Raw genomic sequence first — 20,245 nt, 5'->3', positions numbered from 1 at the left:
AGGAAATTATTAAAAATAGCTAAAGAAGCATTAAAGGAGAAGGAAAGGAGGCAGGTGTTGAAAAGCATTAACGTGAAGGCACGGTAAGATTTGGCTGAGGAGTGTTAACCGAGTTGTGAATGGCAACACTGTGTAAGCGGAACCATCCTAATACGTAGTAGATGAGAGGGAAGACACAACATGAAGAGAAATGAGGCAGAGCCAGTAAGGGGCAGAAGGATCTTCAGAGTGTGACCAACACTCCATATCACCTCTCATTCAGATTTTTTTGGGGGCAGAAAAACAAACGTCCCCAAAGAATCCCAGGGGATAACTATGACTTGTAATGTCAACGATAGACACTCTCATCAGAACTAGGATGAATGAATTTGAAAAATGAAAAGAAGATTTTTAAAAACAGCTGAAAATATCAAATCACAAAAACCTATTTCGTTAGACATTAAACACATACTATCATTCTCATGGTGTGGACAGGACACTGATCTGACTCTGCATTCTTGGTAACTGCTGGCAAGGAGTTAGGCATGGAAAGTGGGGGAAATAACTATCTTCATGTTAGAAAGTAAAAATTCTGTTAACAGAGTGACATTCAAGGGCCTACATAACTGTGGGATGCAGAGCACTTCCACCCTACCTTCCACCTCATCATCCCACTAATCCAATGCTCCAACATCCTGAGCTCAACAGACATGGTTTTTCCTTCAAAGAGCAATTTTTCTCCCTACCACCTTCTCCCTTGGAGATCTCATGTTCTTCTAGTGCTTTATTACCTGGTATCACTTCCCCATCCAAGATTCCCACTAGCTTCAGTCTCACTCCTGAACTCTCACTTCCTGTTCCCCAAATGCCTTCTGAATTTCACTTGGACACTCAGAATAGGTTTTAAAATGTCATGTATGAAATGAAGTGGAATGGATCACCCTGTTTTCCAGTCTATACATTGCCTTTTCTGCCTCCTTGAATGGTACCATCATCTTTGCACTCAGACCTGCGAGTTTACAAGTGTGGCTTTGTTGTCTGAAACCCAATCACTTTGCAAGTCCTGCTCACTGGATCACCACAGTATTTCTTGCATCCTTTCTTCTATTAGTGATGGTACCTGTAACTTCATCTCTCCATTTTCTGCCCTTCCAATCTTGTTTGCTGGCTGTTGCAGAAGCAGGCATCCCAAATGGATCCTGTTCCACTGTGCTGTTCCAATCTTCAGGGAGGGCAATGTTGTCTTTTATCAGAAATTAGTTCACTTGGCTTTTTCTCACAGATGCTATGTTATCTCAAGTAGGCTTGCTTTCTCAGGTTTGGGTCTCACCTCCTGTGATGTTATGCTCTGGCTAAATCCAGTTCCTCAGGACAGCCTATCTGAGTTTCATCATTTCCACCTACAAGTGCTCTATTGTGATCCTTTGCTTGAAGCATCTATGTCCAATTTATTAGCATTCTTCAAGAACAAGCACAAATTTTACCTTGGTACAGGTACTGATTTGCTGAGTTGAAGGTGATATCTTTTTCCTGAACTTCAGTACGTCATCTGTTTCTAAATTTTGATGCATTTAGAAATAACTTTCTAAGTTGTTTCTCCTCTTGTTAATATCTTTTCTCTCCTACTTGACTAAAGCCAAATTATTTGACTTATTTGCCCATAAGTTTTTCTACATCATAATGCAGGAAACAGGAACAGCCTTCCTGAATGAATTAGTAGTGGTGGAGGAGAAAAGCACTCATGTGAATCACTATGGTTTACTTGGGAATCTCCCTTGGGGATCTCAAACTCTCTTAGGGGCTTTACTACTCAGTATTGCCTTGTCACCCAGGATTCCCATTAGGAGTGACCAAAGGAGAATGGAGATCATTTTTATATTATCTCTCTGAAGGAGGGTGAGGAATTAAGTTGTCCATATAATACCATATATCTAAATGAAGGTGAAAAATTCTGTCACCAATACTATTGCTTCCGAAATCCAGGTATCAAGAATTGCTTAGTCAAATAATTTGGGTATCTCCATTTGAAAACCATAAATGAGGAATTTAAATATGGAAACAGCACTAGTACAGATATTTGTAAAGTTTTGGGAAACAGTGGAAATTAATTTTGATTTCAAACTGAAAATTTTTAGATTTAGTATTATCTCATGCATTAAGAACTGATCACCTGTAACACAAAGTTGATTTTGTCCAGTTCTGTTGTCTGGTAGGCTGAGTTATACTTCTAAAAACTTCACCTCTTATTCTGGTGAAGTTGGGGATGGAATGATTACCCATTTTTTTTTTCTTAAAAATGGGTTTTCTGATGTGGATGATGTGTCTTTCTTATTTTCTTTTTATTTCTCTAAAATAATCATCACAGGTTTTTCAGGCATAATATTCATGACTTACTTTTGGCAATTCTTTGTTCTGATTAATGAAATGCTAGTCAGTATTGCAGTATTGCATTAGTCTGGAACCTGCACAATAGGTATACATCAGATTTTTTTGTGTTACATTTGCCTAAATGTTTTTCATTTTGAGTTTATAGATTAGCAGTCACATTGGCAAGGTTCTTGCAAAAAAAATCTAAATAAGTCTTTAGCATTCCTGTGAGCCTTTGAGTGATCTGCGGGACTACGGGGGGAACAATAAGCAAAGACCAATGACGCTGGTGCAATGTGAGAATGCTGAAACAGCACCAAAATCTCTTTGTAGGGTGATGCATTTATTTATCTGAAAGACAGAGTTACAGACAGAGGGAGAGACAGAGAGAAAGAGAGATTTTCCATTTGCTTGTTCACTCCCAAGATGGTTGCAATGAGTAGGGCTGGGCCAGGCCAAAGCCTGGAGCCTGAAACTCCCTCTGACTCTCCCATGTGGTTGGCAGAGGTCCAAATACTTGGACCATGTTCAGCTGCTTTCCCATATGCATTAGCAAGAGGCTGGATTGGAAGCAGAGAAGTTAGGACTTGAACCAGTGTCCATTTGGGATGTCTGTCTTGCAAGTGTAAGCTTAACCTGCCATGCAACAATGCTGGCCTCATCATGAATTTATTTATCCTAAATAACTTATTTGTGTTCAAGCTGGACTCCAGCTTGTAACATAAAGCCCTGAGTGTTCATTAAGAAGAAACACAATTCCTTGCCTAGCCAGTGAAGCATTGTTAGCTGAATCAATTCATGAGGTTCAAGTCACTTACCAAAAATTTTGTGAAATAGGTCAAATTTCTCACATTCTTTTGGTTGTAAAACAGACTTTACATCTTTAACAAAACTATCTATGAGAATTCTCTGAAGCTGCCACTAGCTATGTGGGAGACTCCAATGGCTGCTAAAGACAGTTTAAAATGTTACATTTGCTAATGCTCTATGAAGTTAATTTTACTGGTTTAATTAAAAACTTATAACAAATAGTTTAAGACCTTAAGATATGTAAGAAGAGACAATTGAGAAGGCATGGTGGATATTTTGTAATTTGAAAAACTCAATTTAGCTTGCATTGTTTTAAATATAGTGTTCCCTGAGTGTGCCCATTGAATCGATGCTTTCTCCAATCTCTACGAGATGTGTCCTGTACATTGGAATGCATTTCTGCCCATGAACTGCTTTCTACTCTCCATCAGGATTGCATAGTCCCTTGAACTCCATCCCAACTGCACTGGGTTCTTGACTGTTCCTTTCTCCCTTCTACTGGGTGGGCTAGATTTTCTGTACACTCTGTCACTGAGAGGGGCCCTGTTTTAATCCAGAGAGAACGAAGACATGGCTATCTTTACCTGAGTATCACCACTGTTTTATTCATTTACCTGTCCCCACCCTTTCACCTCTTATTACCCTCAGGCATGGATGTCTAGAAATCAAAGGAAGTCTAGGGACACACAATTTTCTTGAATATCCTTGTACCTTGTAATGTAACTGCTGACACTCTCCCCTCAACACAACATAACCACCTTCACAACTATCTTACTCCATGAGAATACTCTGTCCTTAGTCCTGCCACCAAGTTCAGCACTCCTTCTTCTACACTCATTAAGCTCTCTAGCACCTGATTTGGGGGCATTATGACAAAATGTTAGTTCTTTAACATGCTTTACTGTTTAAAATACTGTTTGTCCTATTTTTCCCATTAATCTAAAGAGTAATAATTAACCAATTTTTGAGATCTATTTTGATCGACAATACTTTTTTTGTAAGACTCTTCCCCAACAGCCATTCTGTTAGATGGTCAAATAACAGAAGGGAATGCTGCACTAATGAATGTTTCCATGAGAAATGCTTTCTATAGAACAAATACCCCCTAAAATCTTCCATTCTTTTTGTTTCATTTAATAAAACAATGAAACATTGGTTCAACCATGCAACAGACTTTTGAACTTGTCTCTGTAGTTGACTGAGAGGATATTCTTCTGTTAGGTTGTAGAAGATAGATCCATTATAGCATAAGACACAACATCTGGAATTATAATGGGCAATAAAGAAATCTAGAGCAAAGGAAGTTTTACCTTAGGGTCATGTATTCCAGAAAGCTCTTCATAGATCTTCTCACCTACCATGACAGCAGCCAAGTTTGCCGTATATGTAGAAAGGCAAAACATACAGAAAATGGCCCAAAGGTTCATTAGAAATCTTCCAGTCCAACATTTTGGGGGTTTGATGGCTACTGTTCTTCCAAACAAGAGAGCATAACAGACATTCAAGGCTGAAGAGAAAGAGAAGACTTTACTTCTATTCCGCCCTTTGGGAGTCATACCAAAGGGACTCTTCCATTCATACAGAGTGAGGAAGATGGCAGTGATGTGCAGAGCCACAAAAATCCCCAACCACATAGTCCAGTGGAGTGGCCACATGAAGGCTCCAATGGGAGCAGCTGTGTCTCGGGTCCTCACTAAGATACCCAAGCTGGTAGAGAAGAAAGGGCTGGTGAAATCTATCACCTGGCTCCGTGCAGTATTGATGCTGAAGGAAGTAACTGCCATGTGGGCAGTCCCACTCAAGAGATCACCCACCAGCCCAGTCCAGTGCCCATTCTTCCAGGCTCCATATTTTCCATCCCCAACAATGTAGAGGTCAAAGTCAAAGTTCATGTCTTCTGCTAGCTTTTCCAGCAGATCAATGCAATATCCATAGCAGCACTTCTTAAATTTTATGGGTACTGTATCATTACTGCTGTGGAGACTGTTAAAAAGGCTGTCTAATATGGAAGAGTCATTAGTCATGGGATTGAGACAGAGTTGGCCAGCAGGGCATAAACCTTCATCATCTACCTCCCTTGTGAAGACAAATGGATGCTCAATCAGGGTAACCACTCTCAAATGTAGCTTACTCGGGTGTTGGAAATGGGTTTTGTGCCTTTGGGCCTGCTCTGGCCATATTCCATAGTCCATGACAATCTTTCCTCCCTGCCAGCTGCCCAAGCGAGTCCACATTGGCTTTCCCATGGGGTCATGTTGCAGATTCCAGATGAAAAAGTTGTTTTCTGAACTGATGATGGTGGAACCTTTCACTTTGATGGAACCACTGAGGCCTCTGAAGGTGGTGTTGGCTAAAAACCTGGCAAAGGGGAGCAAAGGCAAAAAGTAAGAGAGATGAGGCCAAACATAACAGATTGATCATTTCTTTGTCTTAATAAAAATAAGCTGTAGTATTTTTAAAAGCATTTTCTATAATTTCTTTAGGAATTAATAAACTAGATTCTTTTTAGGAGAAGAGCCTTATTTCATTGAGCTAATGGGATCTTTTCTTACCCACAGGTTCTAACATAATGGCCAGGTGCTTGCCTCTTTATTTTACTCCAAATCATTTAATTTCTAGTTAAGAGATGTATTAATTGTTTTCCACTGTAAACTCATAATTATATATTTCCACAACCTTTCAAGCTTTAGACATTCTTGGCACCTTTAATATGCCCAATGTTTACTGCCCACATTCAAGTTCAACTAAATTTGCTCAATAAATAGTTGTTTTGGTGTGCATATACTTTGGTAAGTTCTTAAAATGCATTCATAAAATTAGAAAACAGCCATATCTTGTCACCAGTGTTTTCCCTTGTAGAGTGGAAACAATTAACATATCTATCCGCATGAGGACAAAGCTGCATGTTGGAAATCATCCACAGAACAAAGAAAAATAAACTTGCAGTTCTCAGGATAGCCTCAGGCTACTCTCCTTCTGAGTCATTAGAGAAAAACACTTGGCTCTGGTTCTAGAGAAATCTTCTGCCAGAAGGCAGACAAAGAGAAAATCATCAACTAAACGATACTTGGATTCCTGACCCTGTGAGCTAGGACACTTTCAGAATATGCTCTCAAATGGACTAGATGGGAAATGCTTGATCATAGCCTCTGTCTTTCCTGAGTCTGGAAGATAAGACAGCAAGAAGTAACATAAAGCTTATGTCATCTCTGTACTCTGAATTATGGCCCTGCATCGGAACAAAAGCCCAGGATTTGGCACCAAATATACCTTATGTACCTGTATTTGAATATTAGCCCAGCTACCTGTTAACATTGACCTTGCACAATTCACTTAATTGTAAGCTTCAGTTTCATCAAGAGCGAAATAGAATCATACTTCCTCCATTATGAGAGTTGGAAATAATAAGTGTAAAGCATAAGCCATACGTCATGGTATGGGACAAACATTCCCGATATGATAGCTATTATTTAATACCATTTATCTTTTTTCAATCAAGGCTGTCCCTGTGTCATGTTTTCTAAGTCTTTTATCATAATTTTTCTTTTGCTTTTTTTTTTAGATTTTTTTTTTAACTTTTATTTAATGAATATAAATTTCCAGTGTACAGCTTATGGATTACAATGGCTTCCCCCCCCCCCCATAACTTTCCTCCCACCCGCAACCCTCCCCTCTCCCGCTCCCTCTCCCCTTCCATTTGCATCAAGATTCATTTTCAATTCTCTTTATATACAGAAGATCAATTTAGCATAAAGATTTCAACAGTTTGCACCCACATAGAAACACAAAGTGAAACATACTGTTTGAGTACTAGTTATAGCATTAAATCACAATGTACAGCACATTAAGGACAGAGATCCCACATGAGGAGCAAGTGCACAGTGGCTCCTGTTGTTGACCCAACAAATTGACACTCTAGTTTATGGCGCCAGTAACCATCCTAGGCTGTCGTCAGGAGTTGCCAAGGCTATGGAAGCCTTCCAAGTTTGCCGACTCTGATCATATTTAGACAAGGTCATAAAAGACAGAGTGAGGATAGTAACCAATGATCCTAAGAGTGGCATTTACCAGGTTTGAACAATTATACAGCATTAAGTGGGGAAGAGGACCATCAGTACACACAGGTTGGGAGTAGAGCCATTGGTGGTAGAGGAGAGATTATGATTACAAAGGAATGAGGCCCAAGTACGTTAGACAGGGTCTAGAACAAAGGACAGAGTCATTATTAGAGGAGCTAAGAAAGGTGCTGTCTAAGCTACAATTAAGTTTTCTGATTGAGAGGCAAATAGAACCTGATAGAAGGGGCTTGATAATAATCTGGTGGGCTTTAGGCCTTGTAAATTCAGAGGCCCAGACCTATCTATCTCTTCACATGGGGTATATCCTAAGGGAGGTGTGAACCTCCTAGGGGAAGGCACTCTGTTGACTTTCATTACTTGGCTGGCCTGGGAGGAGAGCTGGCCAGGTAAAGGCAGGTGGCATCTCTAACAAGAAATTTACAGTTCTGCCTGCAATGTTGCTGACCCTGCTTGACCATCCCCTCAGCTGCAGTGGTCCCTTTGGAAGTTGGGCTGAGTGAAGGGCTTTTCAGCTTAGAGCCAATAAGATCTGTGTCTTTTATCATAATTTTTCTAGCTGAGATACAAAATGTCACCTTATGATAAATGTGAACAGTTAAGACACAGTTCAAACTAAAAACCATAAACTAAAATGTAGATTTTTACATAGTAGGTCTTTGAGGCATCAAGTCTAGCCTCTCAGCCAAACAGATTCACCCACTGTCTTTCACAAACATTACTCTGAAATATGTAAGTACAAACAGAAGTAGTAAGAAGTTATGCTGCCACAGTAGGAACATAGAAAAATCAGAAAGTGTGAAGATGTACTAATTTTCATTAGAAATCTAAATGTAAATCATATTTGAAGATGCTACCATCACTAAATGCAATGAAACTGCTCATTTTGGCAGATTGCATGTAATGGTAATTATTCATGTTAGCACTCCCCAGTGCCACTCTCCCACTTAAGATTAATTTTATTTTGCAACAAGTAATGAAGTCTCAGCTATCTTAGACTTTAAAACAGCTTTCTGCTTCTTTAGAGACGCAGGGAGCCACATCATTAAAATATACAGATTAATCAACTGATAATTACTTACATATTCTAAGGGAAGGGCAGCTACAATTGTGTTTCTGATCTATTTACTCAGATTTGTTAGCACACACGCGTGCACGCGCACACACACACACACACACTGACATAACCCAGGGAATAAAATGGTTAGTAGTAAATAGGCCTTTTTCATTTGGTTAGTTTAGTGGCAAGGAAAGTAAAGTGGAAATGCGGATAGAACTTTCATTGATTAAGAATATCTGGGGCTTAATGATTATAGATTTTTGACTGGATGGGTCCTTGAGAGTCTGCCTTTAAATAAATAGATGCTTAACCTATCTTAGAAAAAGGCACTAGAGGCCGGCGCCGCAGCTCAATAGGCTAATCCTCTGCCTTGCCACGCCGGCACACCGAGTTCTAGTCCGGGTCGGGGCACTGGATTCTGTCCCGGTTGCCCCTCTTCCAGGCCAGCTCTCTACTATGGCCCAGGAGTGCAGTGGAGGATGGCCCAAGTGCTTGGGCCCTGCATCCCATGGGAGACCAGGAGAAGCACCTGGCTCCTGGCTTCGGATCAGTGCGGTGCGCCGGCCGCAGCAGCCATTGGAGGGTTAACCAACGGCAAAAAGGAAGACCTTTCTCTCTGTCTCTCTCTCTCTGTCCACTCTGCCTGTCAAAAAAAAAAAAAAAAAAAAAAAAAAAAAGAAAGAAAAAGGCACTAGAAGTCTTCAGAAATCTTCCACAGATTACACAGCTTCCTCACTCCAGGAAAGCCTATTTCTCATTATTGGTGATGAATAATCTTCAAGATGACCACTACAAAAAGGCAAGGCTGGGTTGTCATTGAGGCAGTCATCAATGATAATGAAAGTCGCCAATATTCCTAGCCCAGAAAACCCAGTACTTGTTCCACTACATGACTGGCATCAAGAAACTTGGTTCAGAGAAATCCCGTTTAATACATGTTATTTCCATCTGTTTTATTTTCAATCTCACAGTGAAGATGAATTAAAATAACCTCATTGATAGCTTTCAGTTACAATCACCTTCACTGTGCATTTGTAATGTAATGACAACACATAACACAGTTTAAAATCTCACTGTATTAGTAAAAGATTAAAAGGTTTCAAGTCTTTCTTCTGTTTAAGTTTTATATGCTCCTTTTTAATGTACCCTGACTCTGCTTGAATAAACAGAAAAAAAATCAGGACTATTTTTATTGACAATGTAAATTTAAACAATTACCTGGCACTGTTTTTAGCACTAGGATTACAGAGATGAAAGAAAAACTCACTGATCTTGAGGCCTCCAAGTCCAGTTGAGGGAAGAGGGAACATGTGTACATACTAGGGGCATGAGCATAAGGCGAGAGGTAAACCTGGCACCACTGGAACTGAGAGCCAATGAACAGGCACTGCACATCGACTCTATAGAGTGCCAAGGGGAGATTCTCAGTGGAGCAGGTGCCAGAGCTGAGTCTTAGAGAAGAAATTACAATTGGCTGGGAAGAAAAATCAGGAAATGATGCTGTCACCCCAGGGAGACACATGTATGAAGGCCAGAAACAGTATACGTTGTGTGATAAACGAAAAGAGCTAAGGCTGGAGGTGAGGGTGGGAAATGAATTACAACAGACCTGCAGCCACAGTGAAGACAGTGGGGAGTCACCAAGGAGATTTTGTCTGGGGAGGAACATAATCATCTTATCTGATTTTTGAATGATTGTTTCCCTTGCTAGCTGTATGGGAAATAGTTTGGAAGGAGGAGGGTGATGAACTTAATCCACATGTGAAGAATGAGGCTCTTTCCTCCTGTCTCTTGCTTCCTCTCTTTTTCTCTCTGCTTATTATACAAGAAACTTGTATAATAAAGTGGCAATGGGTAAGGTAGTAGCAGGAGAAGTGAAGAAGAGATGGTATAATTGGAGATATTTAGTCTTTAAAAAGAAAAGCAGTGATATTAAAAGTGCTCAATGCACAGGATTACATTTAGTCAACAAACCATTTTCAAAATATGTGAAAGAGTACTGTTTTAGTAGTAGTTTGTCTTGATGGAGAATGGGATGGGAGAGGGAGAGGGAAATGGGATGGTTGCAGGTGGGAGGGAGGTTATGGGGGGAAAAAGCCGCTATAATCCAAAAGTTGTACTTTGGAAATTTATATTTATTAAATAAAAGTTAAAAAAAATGTAAAAGAGCTTGACAAATGGTGATCTAAATAAAACCTATAATATTTGAATGTAAACTCACTATTAGACAATATTGTTATGTGGACATAAAAAAGGGGAAAAGTGATCTTCAGTTCCTCCAATAAACTTACAACCCAGGCCAAAAGGAATAATAACATCACCATTTCTATGCTGATCAGACAACTGCTCTAGTCTCAGGACGAATTCTATTTATTTATTTATTTATTTATTTATTTTTTGCCAGGCAGAGTGGATAGTGAGGGAGAGAGATAGAGAGAAAGGTCTTCCTTTTTGCCGTTGGTTCACCCTCCAATGGCCGCTGCGGCCGGCACATTGCGCTGATCCGAAGCCAGGAGCCAGGTGCTTCTTCCTGGTCTCCCATGCGGGTGCAGGGCCCAAAGATTTGGGCCATCCTCCACTGCCTTCCCGGGCCACAGCAGAGAGCTGGCCTGGAAGAGGGGCAACCGGGATAGAATCCGGCGCCCCGACCGGGACTAGAACCCGGTGTGCCGGCGCCGCAAGGCGGAGGATTAGCCTGTTAAGCCACAGCGCAGGCCTTCAGGACGAATTCTAAACAAATCTGCCAGACTTAGGAAAGTCATGAAGAAAGGTAACAATGTAGAAATACAGGGGGAGGAGTAAACACAACAATCTGGTGGAAGAAAAAAGCATAGGAAAAGCAGGTTGTAACTAGACTACAGAAGCCGCATTCATCTATATTATGAGATTGGATTTTATTTTAATAGGAAAAGGGGAGCCATGAAGATTTCTGAGTGTAAAGACATAAGCCAGACTCTGCATTGATCTGGAAGCGGTAAAATGTGCACAGAGGAAGGAAGAGATGGTGACCAGGAGACCACTTGGAGGAATACTACAACCCCTTCATTATACTATGATAAGGTTCTGGGTTTCATTCTGCAAGTGAAAACAGAGTTTAGCTCTGTGCCTTCCATGTAATGAATGTTTAACAAAGCTATTCAGATGTTCATAATTTTTATTAGTAAATATTCCAAGATACCACACTGCCTAAAATCATGAGGCTCATTAGTCAATTTTACTTTATTTGAAGCTCCCAGTTACATCACCAATTAAGACGATTGTAGCTTCTATTGCAGATGAGATAAAATTTGCACTTTGTAAATTCTGTAACAACATTTTTGATAGAGTTCACAGTATTAATATGTTTTCTATATTTTAAGAGATCAGTATTTGATATATTTAAGATACATTTTAGAAGCCATATTTGCATATAAAATCTTGGCATACAAGTTTAAAGGATTTTCTCATTTATTTATTGAAACAAATGAACAAACATATTAACAAAACAACACATTACCCATTCAAGCACTTCTTCATTCAACATAGTCACTATGTGCCAGGCACTGATCCAGATGCTATGATCAGAGACAATAACCTTGGCAGCTTATATGCCATTTGTATTCCACTGATAGAGACAGAATGATTATAATAAATAGGTAATCCGCATGGGATTTTACATAGCACTAAGTGAAAAAAGAGGGAAAATAAATCAGGGAGGACCAGGAATGTCCTCTCTGAGGAGGCAAAATTCGAGTAAAGAACTAGATAGGGAATGAACTAGCCATGGGGCTATTTGGGTAAAGAGAATATCATGTAGAGGGAACAAGTTCAGCATTCTTGAAATGGGAGTGTCTGACCTGTTTGAGGAGGGAATGAGAGGCCAGAGAGTTGAAGAGGAGGTCAAAGAAAAATATGGGGGAGTAGGATTTGGGAAAAAATAGGATTTTGTCAGCCATCTTAAAGACTTTGTTTCTTCTCTATGTGGAATGGAAAGCCAGTAGTGGGTTAAGCAGATATGATATAACATGTTTTAGCATCATTGTCATAGTGTTGTTTTGAGAATGAACTAAAGTGAGACAAAGGCAGAAGCAGAAAGACCAGTTAGGAGGTTGTTTCAAACACTCATGTGGGAGATGATGACGACTAGGACTGTAGAGGTGGTGGGAAGAATTAGTTGAACTTTCATATGTTTAGAAGCTGAAACTGGGGGTTGGTGCTGAGGCAGAGTAGGCTAAGCCTCCACCTGTGGCACCGGCATCCCATATGAGTGTTGGTTCACGTCCCAGCTGCTCCTCTTCTGATCCAGCTCTCTATTATGGCCTGGGGAAGCAATAGGAGATGGCCCAAATGCTTGGGCCCCTGCACTCATTTGGGCTACCCCATGCTATTTGCTAGTAGTACGTATTTGGCATTACAATTTGTGACCACTATTTTAGATGGTCATAATATTTAAATTAATTATAATAATGTATAAAAATATCTTTTTACAGTGTTTAGACCAAATATTTATTACTTGGCAGTAGAAACTTTTTCAAACAGATAATCCTTTTTTTTAAGACTTTTATTTGAAAGGCAGAGTTACACAGAGATAGAAGGAAAGGCACAGAGAGAGAGAGAGAGAGAGAGAGAGAGAGAGATCTTCCATCCGCTGGTTCACTCCCCAGATGGCCACAGCAGCCGGAGCTGCACAGATCCAAAGCCTGGAGCCAAGAGCCTCTTCTAGGTCTCCCACATGGGTGCAGGGGCCCAAGAACTTTGGCCATCTTCCGTTGCTTTCCCAGGCTGCAGCAGAGAGCTGGATCGGAAGTAGAGCAGCCAGGACCTGAACTGGTGCCCATATGGGATGCCAGCACTGCAGGTGGCAGCCTCACCCGCTACACCACAGTGCTGGCCCCTAAACAGATAATCCTTTCAAGGAGAGTTTCATCTTTGTTTATTTTTGTCTTACTTGAATGTACTTGTGGGATATTGTGTAATAATTCAATATATGTATTCAATTTGCCACTTCCATCTTCCTAAATATTAAATACAATTTTTATTAATAATGTTACATATGTGTTACAGTGTGATTTGCTACAAAGTGATTTTGTCAATAGTTGAATGCAGTATATCCTGATAAAATCAGTATAATCTACATTTTCTTTTTCTTATCTTTATGTTTGGAATTTTCAAGCTCCTTTCCTACTTATTCATAAAATGTGTAACAGATTTAAATAGCTCACCTTGAATTATGGAATAAACACTCTGGCATAGAACCAGGTCACTTCGACTCTTGCACAACCAAGTTTACTGCAGAACTGTTCACTAAAGCCAAAATATGGAATCATCGGATGAAATGATAAAGAAAATGTGGTATAAACACACACACACATGCAACACACACCATGGAATATTATTCACCCATAAAAAACAATGAGATTTTATCTATCATTTGGATCAAAGTTGCTACAACTAGAGAACATCATGTTCAGTGAAATATGCCGGACATGGAAAAACAAATATGTTCTCTCTTATATGTGGGAGCTAAAATGTAAAAAAATCAAGAAACAGAAACAAAAAAAAGGAAGAAATGCCTGTGTCTATCAGTCATTTTGCTGCAAATCTTTGTCAAACAAATTGTTAAGAATGTTATACTACTATAGTTAATGATCTGTGACTATCTTGAAAATGTACTGTGTGTGAGTGAAACTGATATCTTTTCATTTGATTATTTGTAGCCCTTGCCTATATTTGCCTATATTTGTGCTGAAATATGGTCTTTTACCTTTTTTTTTTTTTTTGCTGAGCTCTTTATTTAGTGGTGTATTAAGCCATTGAGTATAATATAAATTGAAAATGTTATCTGAAAATTTTTAAAAATTAAAACATTTAACTAAAGATGTGAAAGACTTCTAGAGCAAAAATCACAAAATACTAATGAAAGTAACTGAAGAAGAAACACAAAAATGGGAAGACTCCTATGTTCATGGGCTCGAAGAATTAAGAAATGTAGGAATTCAATGCAGTTCCCATCAAAATACCAATGACATTCTTCACAGAACTAGAAAAAAAAATCCTAAAATTCAAATGTAGGCACAAGAGACCCCAAATAGCTAAAATAATCTTAAACAAATAGAATAAAGCTGGAGGCATCACAATGCTTTCTTTGAAGACATACTATGGAGCTATGTTAACCAAAATAGTATGGTACTAGCAAAAAAACTGGCACACAGACAAATGAAAAAGAATAGAAATCACAGAAATAAACTATTCATCTACAGCCAAATAAGTAAGTAGTGCTTGGAAAGTTGAAGAACCAGTGGCTGGTGTTGTGACAAAATGTGAAAAGTCACTGCCTACAATGCTGGCATGGTATCCTATATGGGTTGATTTGTGTCCTGGAAGCTCCACTTCCAGTCTAGCTCCCTGCTAATGGCCTGGGAAATATAGTGGAAGATGGTCCAAGAATCTGGGCCCCTGAAACCCATGTGGGAGACCTGGATGAATGTCCTGGCTCCTGGCTTTGGCCTGGCTCATCAGTGGTCATTGTGGCTATCTGGGGAATGAACCAGCAATTGGATCTCTCTCTCTCTAACTCTGACTTTCACATAAATAAATAAATCTTTAAAAAATATTGGATATCCATGTGCAGAGAACTGAAGCTAGAGCCATCTCTTACCCAAACAAAAGTCAACTCAAAAACCTAAACGTAAGACCTGAAACTGAAACTACCAAAAGAGGAAACACTGGGAGACATCACTGTAGGCAACAAGTTCTGGAATGGCACCCCGAAAGCACAGGTAACAAAGTGAGGAAATATGTGGAAACTATCCTCCTGACAAAGGATTAACATCCAGAACATATAAGGAACTTGCAAAACTCAACAACAAAGCCTCAAATAATCCATTGAAGAAATGGGTACAGGATCTGAACAGACATTCTCAAAAGAGGAACTACACATGACCAATAAATACATGCAAATACTCTGAGTTTCACTAGCTGTCAGGGAAATATCAATCAAAGCCACAATGAGGCTCTCTCTCTCCAGGTAGAATGGCTATTCTAAAAAAGAGAAAATATAATGAATGCTGACATTAGAAACAAGGGAACATTGAAACACTGCTGGCGGGGATACAAATTACTACAGTCACTATGAAGAACAGTATGGAGGTTCCTCACAAAACTAAAAATCAAGCTATCATATGATCCAGGTGTACTACTTCTGGATATATATCCAAAAGAAAGGAAATCAACATATGACAGAGATAGCTGAACTCTTAAATTTACTGTTCCTATTCACAACAGCCAAGTTATGGAATTAATCTAGATGCCCACCAATAGCTGAATGGACAAAGACAAAGTGGTATATATACACAAAGGAATACTATTTGGCACCAAAAAGAATTTCATCCTGTTGTTAGCAGTAAAATAGATGGAATTGCAGAAGTAAGGCACAGAAAGACACATATCACATATTCTCTCTCATATAAGAGAGTTAAAAATAATAGTTACTCCAAAATTAAATGATTTTTTCTTTGTATTAGGACAGGATATACAGTGAATCATTCAGTTCAAGTATAATATTTATGATACACTGATGTGTGTGTGTCTGTGTGTGGTGGTAGGCAATCTAATTATATTGATGTTAGCAATCATTTTGGTCTATTCAAATTTTCTATATGACTTTAGTATTTGGAATTTTAGTGGAATATCATTCATTTCATTGAGTTTTCTAAATTTCTTATTAAGTATGTATACTATTTTACAACATTCAAAATTTATTTTCATATGCTATGATCATATACTGGGAATTTATTTTTTAGTTTTCACAACATTTTAAAAATACTTGTTTTAATTGTTTCTTTAAAAGAAACATAACTTAGAATTATTCATTACCATTATTTTGATGTCTTACCATATTTCTTATAGCTTATGTGTTAATTATGACATTAGTTTCTTCTTATTTCTCAGTTTATTTTCTCTTTTTCATTGATTGGCTTATCTTCTCTTTTAGAATTCAAGCACTGAAGTTAATTTAACCATGAACACTGCTTTGGTCACCTGTAAATGACTTTAGTATTTGGACTTTTGTTTTCTAAACAGTTGATAATTATATTACTTAAACTTGTGCAAATGTCAGTATAGTGGATTGTTTTCTCTTAGAATTGTACCAGAAATTATAAAATTTCTCATAAAAGAGCTTTGGTTTATTGTACTTTCACATATAAAAGTCTGCTGCTTAACTTTAAAATGTGTTTTTGAAATTAGAATATTTTCATTTAGGGCAAATATTCTATTTACTAATTAATGTGGGTGTGCACTCTCTGTGGAATGCTAATTGCAGTGTTTAGCTTAATTTATCTGATTAATCATATTATTACTGTACCATTTGTACTTTTGGTTAACTTGTTCTAACGTTCACTGTAGTTAAGTAAAAATCTCCCACTACAAGTAATGTTGTCTTCTTGGTTAATAACTGTAAGAACTGTTGCCCCTGATCTTTCTTTCACCTTATTCAGCATATAAAGTTTTACTAACATCATGTTTTCATGTGTATTATCAATCTGTGTTTTTTCTTGTTTTTGAAATAGTTTTGTAATAATTCAGTTGAGTCTTCATTTTGGTGATATGTTAATCTACTTCTGTGTTGCTTAAATACACCCAATCCACATGTGTGTTTTTCCATTTCCTGGTTGTTTATAGATCATATATTTATTTCTATTTTGACCTTTTTAAACTAACCAGCTTGCCTGTTTGTATATCTGTTTCTTTCACAAGTTTTATGTTTCTTTTAAATTGTCCTATTATTTTTGCCTTTTCCTTGTATTGCTGCCTTCCATTAATCATATCTATACAAGGGAGTATCTTTTTTGCTCTGTAAAACCTGAAAGTTTATTTTTCGCCTTGGGAACTTTCTTGGTATCACTAAGAAAATACATCTTGAAAATTGAGCTGAATTTCTTTTCCCATGATCATCTCATCATATTTAATATTTCCCCCTTGAGGAATAATTCCATCATCTTCCATAAAGCTCTATACATTTTTTTTGCACATGAGGGTTTAATTTTGACTTTTTGCCTTCATTTGAAATATTTGACAATCATTTTACTAGTGACATTCTCTCAAACTTTCCTCCACCAGCATCATCTAATTATTGCTAGGTTTACTTGGTTTGGCTGTCAGGTTTACTTGCTCCTATTACTGAATGTAAATATTTGTGTGTTTTCTTTGGTCCATTTTAATTTGGCTCTAGATCTTCCAAATGTCAATATGCACTAGAAAATCCATCTCAATAAAGTCTCTTTGATATACAGCAAAACGATATTCTCAAAGTTTTCCTTTCTTCTTTTTCTGAGAGAAAGAGAATAGGAAAGAGAGCCATAGATGTCCAGAAATCTCATCTTTTTCTCATGTGATTCTTCTCCACAATGAATCTTCCAATCAAAAGCTCACTTACTATGAAATTCTACACTTACGCATTTTTCATGAATTCACACTTAGTTTTTTATCCTGGTCTTTTTCATTGAAGAGTTCCAAGTGATTCTTACTTTGGGTAATCTCTTAGAAATCTTGCAAACCATTCTGATATTTCACAACCTCCACAGAACATGAGCTCTTTAATTTACTAGCTATTAGTACTTTATGTTCATATTTTAATCCATATTGTAATATTTTCCCTATACCTTCTTATTCTCTAAATTATTCTTATTTTGCATCTTTTCTTTAGGTTCAGGACTAGTTACCTTTCCTTAAATATCCAGTATTTTTAAAAGTTTATTTACATATGTTATTTATTTGAAAAGCAAGAGAAAGGAGGAAGGGGGTGGAGGAAGGGGAGAGAGAGAGAGAGAGAGAGAGAAAGAAAGAATGAGAGAGAGAAAGAGGAGAGAGTCTACTATCTATTGGTTTAGTCCCCAAAACCCTGCAAATGGCCAGGACTGGGCTAAGCTGAAGTTGGGGGCCTGGAACTCATCCCAGTTCTGCTACATGATTGGAAGGAGCACAACTACTTGAGCCATCACTGCTACATTCTAGGGTGTACATGAACAGGAAGCTAGAATCTGGAACAGAGCTAGGACTTGAAGCCAGACACTGCAATATGGAATGTGGGCACCCTACGCAGCTTTTAAACTGTTGGGCCAAATGCCCACTGCTCCCTCCAGCATTCTTAATGGTTTCTGCCATGTGTGTCAATGTATAGTCATCCCATTATTCTTTTAATATTCTTTCTCTTCCACCCCCTCCCCTGCATTTTTCTTTCTTTCTTCTCTCTTTATCTTGTCCTTTTGGTGGACTTCAAACACAAGAAATGCCAGTATTCTGTCCTGTTAGTAAGAAATATAATAAATCAACATTTGACCATCATCACATAACTACTTTTCAAGTTCTTAATTTAAATTCTGATTTTATTTTTAATTTGAGAGGGTGGGGGGAAAGAGGGAGACTAAAACAAAGACAGAGACAGGGTTTCTGTCTGTTGGTTCACTTTCTAAATGCCTGAACACTCAGGTCTGTTCTAGGCTGATGTTAGGAGCCAGGAACTCAATCCAGGTGTTTCTCACGGGGGGAGGGGGGGGCAGGGAGCTACCTACTTGAGCCATCACCTGCTGCCTCCCTGGGTCTGCATTAGCAGGAGGCTGGAATCAGAGGCTGACCTTGGACCCTAATCCAACCACAGTAATCTGCATATTCACTACTAGGCCAAATGCCTAGTAGTTTTTAGTTGTTACTCCATCTTTCTTTGACTACCTACAGAAGTTCATCTATTTATCACCCCTGCCCCATTTTCAATGTCTTTTTTACCATTTCTGCCTTTTCTTACAGCCCTGAAAGACCATTCTCTGTTTGTATGACCAGTTATTACCAGTGCAGTTTTCACTCTGTGGCATGTTTCACAGGAGCAGATCCCTGTGGGATCTGCCTTCCTTTTTTTTGTTTTTTAAGATTTATTTATTTATTTGAAAGTCAGAGTTACATGGAGAGAGAAGGAGATGCAGAGAGACAGAGACAGAGAGAGAGACGTCTTCCATCCATGGTTCAGTCCCCAATTGGTCACAATGGCCAGAGCTGTGCTGATCTGAAAACAGAAGCCAGGAGCTTCTGAGTCTCTCACGTGGGTGCAGGGGCCCAAGGACTTGAACCATCTTCTACTGCTTTCCCAGGCCACAGCAGAGAGCTGGATCGGAAGAGGAGCAGCCGAGATACAAACCGGTGCCCAAATGGGATGCCAACACTGCAGGTGGCGGCTTTACCCACTACACCACAGCGCTGGCCCCTTACCTTTTTTTTATAACATGAATTTCTGCATCTTAGCTACAGCTCTTACCCATGGTCAAATTCTGTCTGAAGATGTTGCTTTGGTTTTGTTCTGTGTACATGGGACAGATTTCTCAATTAAGCCTCTAATTTAAATGATTTCTTGAGCTATCTGCAAAGTGACTCCTTGACTGTCCTCCCTACTCCTCCTTAGTGCCCTGAAGTGTAAGTGCTTGGCAGTTGACGAAGCCTATGTTTGACATTTCAGACTCTAAAGTCCTCGAAGGCATGGATTTTGACATCCTCTACACTCTGACAGCAGAGTCCTCCACAGAGATGCTGCTAGGAATGAACAAATCTTTCTTTCCCACTCCTCTGCTTCATGGCACTGTAGCCTGTCAAGCTGAAAAAGACTTCAGTGTGCATCTAAGCATCTGTCACACTGAGTCATCTTTGAATCTCAGGCACAACATAGTGCCTGGCCAGAGCAACTGCTCAGTAATACTTGTGGGGTAAACGCAAATAAGCACACGTCTTCTGCTCAGATCCAACATATCTTTAAAGGGCTCTTCATCACTTTGCCAGAAGAGTGAGTCTCAATCAGCCAGGAAGCATTTACATTTGCAATTTACAGATTATTTGAAGCATTCAAATTCTATCACATTTTCCTCTCCAATAATGGATACTATCAAAAAATAGATAACAGTTCAATGGAAAATCTCTCTGATGATAAGGAACA

At 38.8% G+C, this 20,245-nt stretch overlaps 2 protein-coding genes across 2 annotated transcripts in view; both read right to left on the bottom strand.

Annotated features, from left to right (window-relative positions):
• The window catches only part of ALDOB (aldolase, fructose-bisphosphate B), a 473,832-nt gene that overhangs the window by 271,182 nt on the left and 182,405 nt on the right, over nt 1-20,245 (bottom strand). The window lies entirely within an intron of this gene.
• GRIN3A (glutamate ionotropic receptor NMDA type subunit 3A) overlaps nt 1-20,245 on the bottom strand; it is a 211,821-nt gene that overhangs the window by 115,623 nt on the left and 75,953 nt on the right. Inside the window, exon 3 of the mRNA XM_062207842.1 lies at nt 4,467-5,514. Within this exon, the coding sequence (XP_062063826.1) occupies nt 4,467-5,514 (1,048 nt within the window). The remainder of the gene's footprint in view (nt 1-4,466; nt 5,515-20,245) is intronic.

This window comes from Lepus europaeus, chromosome 12 (genome assembly GCF_033115175.1).
Source record: "Lepus europaeus isolate LE1 chromosome 12, mLepTim1.pri, whole genome shotgun sequence".
Taxonomy (NCBI): Eukaryota; Metazoa; Chordata; class Mammalia; order Lagomorpha; family Leporidae; genus Lepus; species Lepus europaeus.
The sequence above is the reverse complement of the archived record's forward strand: the minus strand, read 5'-3'. Positions and strand labels throughout refer to the sequence as shown.